The sequence below is a fragment of the Dryas octopetala genome, chromosome 4, assembly GCF_963921425.1.
Source record: "Dryas octopetala chromosome 4, drDryOcto1.1, whole genome shotgun sequence".
NCBI lineage: Eukaryota > Viridiplantae > Streptophyta > Magnoliopsida > Rosales > Rosaceae > Dryas > Dryas octopetala.
In genome coordinates, this window is record NC_141369.1 from 7,317,644 (window position 1) to 7,327,796 (window position 10,153).

General features: G+C 38.1%; 1 protein-coding gene across 1 annotated transcript; it reads left to right on the top strand.

Annotated features, from left to right (window-relative positions):
* The first annotated feature begins 483 nt into the window (after positions 1-483).
* On the top strand, positions 484-7,424 carry LOC147286417 (ABC transporter B family member 11-like). The gene is made up of 13 exons (XM_086239019.1): positions 484-617; positions 1,526-1,926; positions 2,182-2,236; positions 2,341-2,516; positions 2,629-2,850; positions 2,938-3,176; positions 3,321-3,846; positions 3,947-4,220; positions 4,606-5,486; positions 5,665-5,931; positions 6,081-6,344; positions 6,467-6,760; positions 7,005-7,424. Exons 2-13 carry the CDS (start codon positions 1,597-1,599, stop codon positions 7,359-7,361), a joined length of 3,885 nt encoding a protein of 1,294 aa, XP_086095145.1. The 5' UTR covers positions 484-617; positions 1,526-1,596; the 3' UTR covers positions 7,362-7,424.
* Positions 7,425-10,153: the final 2,729 nt, after the last annotated feature.

Here is a 10,153-nt window from a genome sequence, read left to right on the forward strand (position 1 = left end):
TTTTAATTTTTTTTAAATAATTAGTTCATTTTTTTAAAATTTTTTTATTATTTTTTTTTTGTTATCCACGTGGCATGTTTCTAGTGTGCCACGTGGACAAATAACGGCAGGTCTGACGGAAAAGTTGACGGAGGTACTTGGATGTGCAAAATCAGTAATTGAGGTACCTACGAGCAACTTTTTGTAATTGGGGTACTCAAGTAATATAGGGTGGTTAGTTGAGGTACTTTTGTGTAATTTGCCCATAAATAAACATTAACAAAAGAAAAATAAAAAGAAAAGAAAAGGCGACGGTTAAACGCATCACACACTAAAAAACACCAACTTGGATTTGGTTGACAAAATTAATTAAAGTTGGGTGGCGGGGGCTTTTGACCAAAGTACAGCTTTTGAGTTTTGGCTTCATTTCTACTATAAAAACACCTGGGAGCCTATGGTATCACGAATAATGATGCTTGCGCATGAAGCAAAAACCAAACGCATAATTATAAAAGTGCTGGTCTCCCCAAACAGCTCAACACACGGTGCGTCCCACTAAGCTGCAATTAGTCAAGCACCTCTCATCACAATCCCAGAAGCTGTTGTTTGCTTCAAGATACCATTTTGGCCTGCCTTTGGTAAATTATTCGTGCTTTCTAAAGTACCCCTTTTTCGTTTCCTTCTTCTGTTTTCTGTTTTTGGTATATGGGTCATGGGTGGTGCTACTTTCTATTCCTGCTGCTGCTGCTGCTATAAATGTTCATTGTTTTTTGGAAAAAAAAAAAAAAATTTGGGTTTCGTGATGGTTACTGAGTTGTTAATGATGGCCACGGTGATTTGGGCTGGCAGAGATTTGATTAATTCTGTCAGTAGCAGAACAAAGTTTCAGTCCTTTTAGAATGGCTCATAAACACCCTTTATGAATCTTCTTCTAGTTTTAACTTTACAAGGAAAACAATAAATACCCCTTTTTTTTGTAGGATCGTTTCATTCGTTTGTTTGGTTGTAGTTGTAAGGTTTCTATTTTTTTTTTATAAGGAAAAAATGTGTAATTCAATGGCTAGATTTTTCTGATTGTATTTGTAGATTGAGCTTACTGTGATTGCTATGGACGTTCTGTAATTCTCTCTGTGGGATCTAAACAAGGGCCTTTATGGACATTCTAGCCTTGGGCGATCTGCTCTTCTTATACTTGTCTTGTCTGCTTGTGTCCGACTTCCCAGGAAATTTACATATTTTGTAACTTCTCTGTTTTTGGAGAGCTGTGGATAAAGAAAAATATATAAGTTGAATCTTTGTAGTTATAGTTTTTGTTTGTTTTGTTGTCTAATGAATAATTCAGTCAATCCATTTCAAGATGGAGATGCCGGGTCAATGTTCTGCTTGTAGATGTGGAATTAGTCATATCCTGATTAAACTCTCTTTTAAAATAATCTTTTTGTTGGTCTCTGATGTTTAGCTAGTTCATTTATACTCCTCAAGCAACTTAGCCGGCTTTGCATATAAGCAGCTGATTTTTCCCATTAACTGACTTGTGCTTCTGCAGGTGCAAACTAAGATACAATTACTCCAAAATAGAGCAGCTAAATATTGAGGCAAATTCTTGGAGTTGGTAAAATGGTAGAGGAGAATGGTGTGAATGGTCATATGGAGGAGCATGAGGCTTCCACATCAAAAAACCAAGTAGAAGAAGAGAAAAGCTCTGGCACAAATGGGGATCAACAAGGCGCAGAGAAGAGCAATCCAGACGAGGCAAATGAAAAAGTTCCATTTTTCAAGCTATTCTCATTTGCAGATAAGACTGATCTTGTTTTGATGCTCATCGGAACAATTGGTGCCATTGGGAATGGCGCATGTATGCCCCTTATGACAATATTCTTTGGGGAGGTGGTCGATTCTTTTGGAGGTAATCAAAACAACAGAGACGTAGTTGCTGTTGTCTCCAAGGTATAGTTACTCTGCACAAGCTGACTTTTAATTTTTATCACTTGGAAAAAGTCTAGTTGAACATTCAGCTCCTTTAAATCCTAGAAAATCCCATTGATTGCAGGAGCTCATGTGTTTTTTTTTTTTTTTTTCCTTTTTAACGTTTTATTATTTTAGGGAATTCATTAGATAATTGATAACATGTTCTTCTTCTATTGATTTGCTAAATTGTTTATGTGGAGATGTTGGTAATCACTTAACTTTGCAAAATTTTAGGTTTGTCTAAAATTTGTCTATTTGGCTGTGGGGGCAGCTGTGGCAGCATTTCTCCGTAAGTACATCTCATATCCATAATTACAAAAAACTTTAATGCGCAGAGGAATTATTCTATATTTCAGGCATTTGAACTGATAACCAGTGTTTCTTGTTCATCAGAGGTCTCTTGCTGGATGGTCACAGGGGAAAGACAAGCTGCAAGGATAAGAGGTTTGTATTTGAAAACAATTTTGAGACAAGATGTTTCTTTCTTTGATATGGAAACAAACACTGGAGAGGTTGTTGGGAGAATGTCTGGCGACACTGTTCTCATACAAGATGCCATGGGTGAGAAGGTACTATGCTGGCACCACAATTACATCAAAATCACACCAGGAAGAATATTCACCTTGAAATTTTTTATTTTAATCTGATCATGGAGTTATATTCGTATGCTTGTTCGTGCAGGTTGGAAAGTTTACACAGCTGATTTCAACATTCATTGGAGGGTTTATAATAGCATTCATCGAAGGGTGGCTTCTTACTCTTGTCATGTTATCCTCTATTCCTCTGCTTGTGGCATCTGGTGCAGCTATGTCCATCATCATAGCCAAGATGGCGACCCGTGGACAATCTGCTTATGCAAAAGCAGCAAATGTAGTTGAACAGTCGATTGGCTCCATTAGAACTGTATGTGCACATTTTCCTTGGAATTATTGGAATAATTGCTGTTTATTTGACCAAGAGTATGATGTCCATCATTTGGTTCCTATTTAGGTTGCATCGTTTACTGGCGAGAAGCAAGCTATAAAAAGTTACAACAAATATCTTGTAGATGCTTACAAATCAGGTGTTCATGAAGGTTCAGCTGCCGGAATAGGTCTTGGCCTGGTTATGTTAGTTGTGTTCGGCACTTATGCCTTGGCTGTATGGTTTGGTTCAAGGATGATAAGGGAAAAAGGATATACTGGAGGTGAAGTTCTGAATGTGATTGTCGCTGTGTTGACTGGATCCATGTAAGCTGCACTCTTAAGTTATTATAGTACCTATGTTTGAATTTAAGTACCCATGAACATATGTAAAAACATATAGATGAACGTGCCTCTTTTTGGTTATTTTTAACTTATTTCTTGCTTTTTGGAACTATATGGATGAATTAGGTCTCTAGGGCAGGCATCACCATGCATGAGTGCATTTGCTGCTGGTCAAGCTGCAGCTTTTAAGATGTTTGAGACTATCAGTAGAAAGCCCGAGATTGATGCTTATGATGAAAAAGGAAAGATATTGGATGACATTCGAGGAGATATAGAGTTGAGAGATGTTTATTTCAGTTATCCAGCCAGACCAGAAGAGCAAATATTTGATGGGTTCTCTCTTTATATCCCTAGTGGCACAACTGCAGCATTGGTAGGACAAAGTGGAAGTGGGAAATCAACAGTCATCAGTCTGATAGAGAGATTTTACGATCCACGAGCTGGTGAAGTTTTGATAGATGGCATAAACCTAAAGGAATTTCAGCTAAAATGGATTCGGAGTAAAATTGGTCTTGTCAGCCAGGAACCTGTACTGTTTGCATCCAGCATTAAGGACAATATTGGCTACGGAAAGGATGGTGCTACCATTGAAGAGATAAAAGCAGCAGCTGAACGTGCAAATGCATCTAAATTTATTGATAAATTGCCTCAGGTTTTAATTAATTTCTAGCTCATTTTGATTGCACTTTTTTAATTATCTGGGCAACCATAAGAATATTAGTTCACTTTGGAAGTTCATTTTTTGTGTTCAGGGGGTTGACACCATGGTTGGTGAGCATGGAACTCAGCTGTCTGGTGGGCAGAAGCAGAGAATTGCTATAGCAAGAGCAATTTTAAAAGACCCACGAATTTTACTTCTAGATGAAGCTACAAGTGCACTTGATGCAGAATCTGAGAGGGTAGTTCAAGAAGCATTGGATAGGATTATGGTCAACCGAACAACTGTTATTGTTGCTCATCGTTTGAGCACAGTGAGGAATGCAGACATGATTGCTGTCATTCATAAAGGAAAGATGATTGAAAAAGGTATTCTACTTAATAAAGCCATAGCACATGCTTTTTATTCTTGCACATGGAGCTATAGAAAGCATGTGTGTGCCCACCCATTGGTTAGAGATGTTGCAGCCTAATTACTGACATTTAGTGCACATTTTCTCATAATTTCTGCACATAAACTCTGATTAGTTCTGCCGAACAGACACATATGGATTGCTTTCTTCTACTATCATGCATTGTTTTGCCTTTGAAATCTACTTAAAAAAATTTCCAGCCTTAATTATTGTACTTCTTGCTTAAGTCCAGAAATTTGGAGTACTCTTGGGTGCAACTGATTGTTAGACCCCAGGTCCCTGCCATGTTGTCACAGATATAGATAGGCATATTAGCTAACAATATGTTGTCAATTGATCAGGTTCACACTTGGATTTACTCAAGGATCCTGAAGGAGCTTACTCTCAGCTTATACGCTTGCAAGAAGTAAACAATGAATCACAACAAACAGCAGTAGATAAAAACAAATCTGACATATCTACGGACTCTTTTAGACAGTCGAGTCAAAGATTGTCTTTAGTAAAATCCTTAAGTCGGAATTCTTCTGGAGGAAATAGCAGTCGCCACTCAATTTCCATCTCATTTGGTTTACCCACAGGACTTGGTGTCCATGATACTACGTTGGCAGAAGCAGAAGGCTCTGCAATAGCACCACAGCCACCTCCAAAGGTCTCACTCCGCCGCCTTGCTGCCCTCAACAAGCCCGAGATTCCAGTGCTTATTATTGGAACTATAGCTGCAGCTATCAATGGTGTTATACTTCCAATTTTTGGTGTGCTGATTTCCAGGGTGATAAAGACTTTCTCTGAGCCACCTCCTGAACAAAAGAAAGATTCAGAGTTTTGGGCAATAATTTTTACGGTCCTTGGTCTGGTATCATTTTTGGTGATCCCAGCACGAAGCTACTTCTTTTCTGTTGCTGGGAGTAAGTTAATTCAACGTATCAGATTGATGTGTTTTGAGAAAGCGGTTCATATGGAAGTTGGGTGGTTTGATGAGCCTGAGAACTCGAGTGGTGCAATTGGCGCGAGGCTCTCAGCAGATGCAGCATCAGTTCGGGCTCTAGTTGGAGACGCACTAGCTCAGATGGTTCAAAACATTGCGGCTGCAGTTGCAGGTTTGGTCATTGCTTTTGTTGCATGTTGGCAGCTGGCGTTTATTATCCTCGCATTGATTCCTCTGATTGGAGTTAATGGATATGTTCAAATAAAGTTCATGAAGGGATTCAGCGCAGATGCAAAGGTATGATCTATCGCTCCTTGAAATTGAGCTTTCCCATTTAAAAACAGCCAGAGATTTATCTATATTTATTTTTCAAGTGGCGATTGAGAATTAGTAGAACATTTCATAACTTGTAAATTCAAATTCTTTCTTTATTTCTTCTAATTTTTCATCTATATATCTAATTAAATGACTGCAGATGATGTATGAGGAAGCAAGCCAAGTAGCTAATGATGCAGTTGGGAGCATAAGAACAGTTGCTTCTTTCTGTGCTGAAGATAAGGTAATGGAACTATACAGAAAGAAATGTGAAGGCCCTATGGAGACAGGGATAAGACAAGGCTTGATCAGTGGAATAGGATTTGGGATATCTTTCTTCTTTCTGTTTTGTGTCTACGCAACCAGTTTCTATGCAGGAGCTAAACTCGTTGAGGATGGCCAAACAACATTTGCAGACGTTTTCCAAGTAATTATTCCCTCCATATCTATCATTGTTAATCAAACAAGTTTTGAAAGCATACAGAAGAAATCTAAGTAATATATATATATATATATATATATATTCACACAAAAGTATATGAGTAGCTGATTTTCATATGTGTATTTGGCTTGCAGGTTTTCTTTGCTTTGAGCATGGCAGCTACGGGGATTTCTCAATCAAGCTCCTTTGGTCCTGATTCTAGTAAAGCCAAGTCTGCTGCTGCTTCCATATTTGCAATAATAGACCGGAAGTCAAAGATAGACCCAAGTGACGAGTCTGGTGTGAAACTGGATAGTGTGAAGGGAGAGATTGAGCTTCGCCATGTAAGCTTTAAGTATCCATCTAGGCCAGATACACAGATTTTCCGAGACCTCAATTTAACTATTCATTCTGGAAAGGTAAATATCGTATCATTGATTAAATGGGGTTTTGCTTCATTTTTTTTTTTCAGTTTGATGGCATGATGATAGAGTTTAAATCAGTTTAATATCTTGGTTGTGTTGTGAATATCTTTTCGCAGACGGTTGCCCTGGTTGGAGAAAGTGGCAGTGGAAAATCCACTGTGGTTGCATTGTTGCAGAGATTTTATGATCCGGATTCAGGTCATATCACACTTGATGGAGTAGAACTTGACAAGTACCAATTGAAATGGTTGAGGTTGCAGATGGGCCTTGTTAGCCAAGAACCTGTTTTATTTAATGACACCATTCGTGCAAACATTGCATACGGAAAGGACGGGAATGCAACTGAGGCAGAGATCATAGCTGCGTCAGAGTTGGCCAATGCCCACAAGTTCATTAGTAGCTTACATCAGGTTAGAACAATTCCATATAATTTTGTAAATAATACAAGTAAAGGGTAATGTTCTCTTATCAGATATTTAGCTTGCTACGTTGTCAAACTGAGAATCCAACTAATGTATCAACAGTTCATATTAAGTCTAGTAACATAACATGTCACGCTGTCGGGCAACAGAACATTTTCGTATAAGTCTACTGAGCTCATCTTATTTATTTGGTGAAACATAACATATTGTTGCAACATGAATCCAAATGCAGGGGTATGATACCATAGTAGGAGAACGAGGAATCCAATTGTCCGGGGGGCAGAAACAACGTGTAGCCATTGCGCGTGCTATAATCAAGAGCCCCAAGATACTTCTGTTGGATGAAGCGACGAGTGCACTTGATGCTGAATCAGAGAGAGTGGTTCAAGATGCATTAGACAGAGTGATGGTAAACCGGACCACAGTGGTAGTGGCTCATCGACTATCCACAATCAAGAATGCTGATGTTATCGCAGTGGTTAAGAATGGAGTTATCGTAGAGAAAGGCAGGCATGAGACTTTGATTAATATCACAGATGGATTTTATGCATCCTTAGTTTCTCTTCACATGAGTGCTTCAACTGCATGAGCTTCTTGTAATTTTCTATTTTGCTTACAAATAGTAAAGAAATGCATGCGTAATGGTTATTTTTGTTTAGTTTCTTCTATTATGTATTAAAACGGCCTAAATCGAGATAACAGCCCTAAGGCAGAGAGTGAGTCCAAATTCTATTAGAAGTTTGTGAATGGCCTAGAGTAGCAAGATATGAGCAACAAAATTCGGTTCACCAAGGTTGTGGTGAAATTGAATATTGTCAAAATGAGAGGCCAAATGATGGATGTCTTTGATGATAGTACGAATATTCCAAGGAATGCAGTCAATCAGTAATTTGGAGTCCTGAAACTATAGAATAGCTTGCAATAATGGCATTGCGAAGACCATCCTTTAGTGTTTGTCCTTCAACAATTAAGACATTAACAAAAACCAACCTTTGAGCACTTGCCATAAGAGGAGCACCATCAGAGGTCCAAAAACAAAACAAGAAGCTGCATCTAAGCCATTGCTCACCGAGCCATCAAATGAAAATCATGTGGCTTTCATTTACTATTCTCCACAGTTCTCAAAGCTATAATGATGAGAAGTAGAGTTAGCTTGCCAATAACTTGACGAAAAATTAAATTATTTTTTGAATCCCATATTTGCCATAATATTTCCCAAAAAACTTGACTAAGGGCCATGTTCAAAGCTGCTTCATTAGAAATCCATTTTCAATAGGACATTAACCAATCTTATAATTGGCCATTAAAACCAATTGGAGAAGGAGAATCTGTTAGGAAATTTCACAAAGCCTAGCAAAAGGACAATGAAAGAATAAATGGTCTTTAGATTCCTCATCACATTGGCAGATTACACATGATCCACACAAGGAATAAATCTTTGGATCCTCAGCCTTCTACGTAACCTGCCACATACGAGGAGTCAAAAAAACATTTTGATTGCTTCTATTTTGACCACCTTAAACTACATTCTTGACCACCCTTTAAAATTTTTTTCCAAAACTTCCAATTATACCCTTAAACTAAATAGTTAAAAAAAAAAAAAAAAAAAAAAAACAACCCAGCTTCACCCCACCCACCCCCATAACAGAATTACTCAAACATTTTTACCTTAGGGGGCAAATTCAAATTCCAAACCTTCTTAAGAAGTTGAACTTGCTAAGAAACGTGTTAGGGTGAAAATTCTAAATTAATTTTATTTATCCCTTAATGGGATATTTATACAAGTATACACAATCTCCTATTTTTTTTTGGCCATTTACACAATCTCCTAGTTACATAAGGGGTAATTACAGAGTCATGTATATTTGCTAATATTACAATTAAACCCATAATCACTAGGAATCATAACACTCCTCCTCAAGTTGGTGCATAGACACCACACATGCCCAACTTGCTAAGAGCACTAGTAAAGAGTCTTCCAAACACTGTTTTAGTAAGAATATTAACTAACTGGTCTTCAGACTTCACGAATGGAAAATCAACAATTCCAGCTTCTAATTTCTCTGTGATGAAATGTCGATCAATTTCAACATGTTTTATTCTATCATGTTGAACTGGATTGTGGGCAATTTCAATTGTTGACTTGTTATCACATAATAAATTCATAGCAACCTTAGGTTTATATCCCAAGTCAGACAACAAGTTTCTCAACCACAAGAGTTCACATATTCCATTAGTCATACCTTTGTATTCGGCCTCTGCACTGGATCTTGACACCACTTTCTGTTTCTTACTTCTCCAAGTGACAAGATTACCACCAACAAAAATAAAGTACCCAGCAGTAGATCTTCTATTATCTAATGAATCAGCCCAATCGGCGTTTGTATAACCACTAACATTCTGGTGAGCATGTTTTGCAAATAATATCCTTTACTAGAAGCATACTTCAAATATCTCAAAATGCGCTCTACTCCATCTATATGTAACTTCTTTGGATCATGCATAAATTGGCTTGCCACATTGATAGCATAGGCAATATCAGGACGAGTATGATATATATAGATTAGTCTCCCTACCAGTCTCTGATATCATCCTTTATTGGTAGCAGCAGAAGCATAACCTTCAAATAGTTTGTGATTCTGTTTAATAGGTGTTTCAAGTGGCTTACAGGCTCATCCCAAAAGAAAAAACTCTCTCCTCCCCTCAACCTCTCCATGGGGGAGGGGCGGCCCTTGTGTTCTCACAGACTGCTCCTCCCCTCGCCCTTCTCTCCTTTGTTTTTCTTTTCCTTTTTCTGTGTTTTTATTTTTGTCCTTTGGGATACTCTCATCCCAATAAGTGAGAGCGTTTTCATCTCTCGTTGTGAGAGTTCTCCACCTCTCTTTGTGAGAGTTTTTCAGATTTTGTTTGTTTTGGTTTGTTTTGTGTTTTGATGCTTTCAGGTTTTCTCTGGCGCTCATCACAAGGTGTTAGGGAGTCATTATTTTCGCCGGTACCGGTCATATTTCCACCAGTTACTATTGCCACATCCACCACTTTGCGCTATTGTCAGCCTCGACTTAGAGATGTTGGTAGGATCGTGAATCCAAACGCGACTAGTTCGCTAATTCCTACGGTGCCTCTCTGGCTCTGTTTGATGACTATAGTATCTGCTCGATGCCGATGTTATGAGATCTTCGAATTTCTGTGGGATTTTCTGCTCCACTTTTGTGGGTTTTTGTTTTCTTGTAAGCCTTTGGGCTCATATTTTGTATTCTCTCTGCCTTTTTGGCTGTTTTAATACAATGATATGCTTTATTCTCAAAAAAAAAAAAAAAGTGGCTTACAGGCTATGCACAGTCATAGATTTAGTTTTTTTGCACCTTTAATTTTCTTCACTTT

Coding starts and splice junctions, on each gene's coding strand:
- LOC147286417 (XM_086239019.1), top strand. CDS start 1,597: ATGGTAGAGGAGAATGGTGTGAATGGTCATATGGAGGAGCATGAGGCT. Junction 2,237..2,340: donor AGCTGTGGCAGCATTTCTCC/GTAAGTACATCT, acceptor CTTGTTCATCAG/AGGTCTCTTGCTGGATGGTC. Junction 5,487..5,664: donor GATTCAGCGCAGATGCAAAG/GTATGATCTATC, acceptor AAATGACTGCAG/ATGATGTATGAGGAAGCAAG.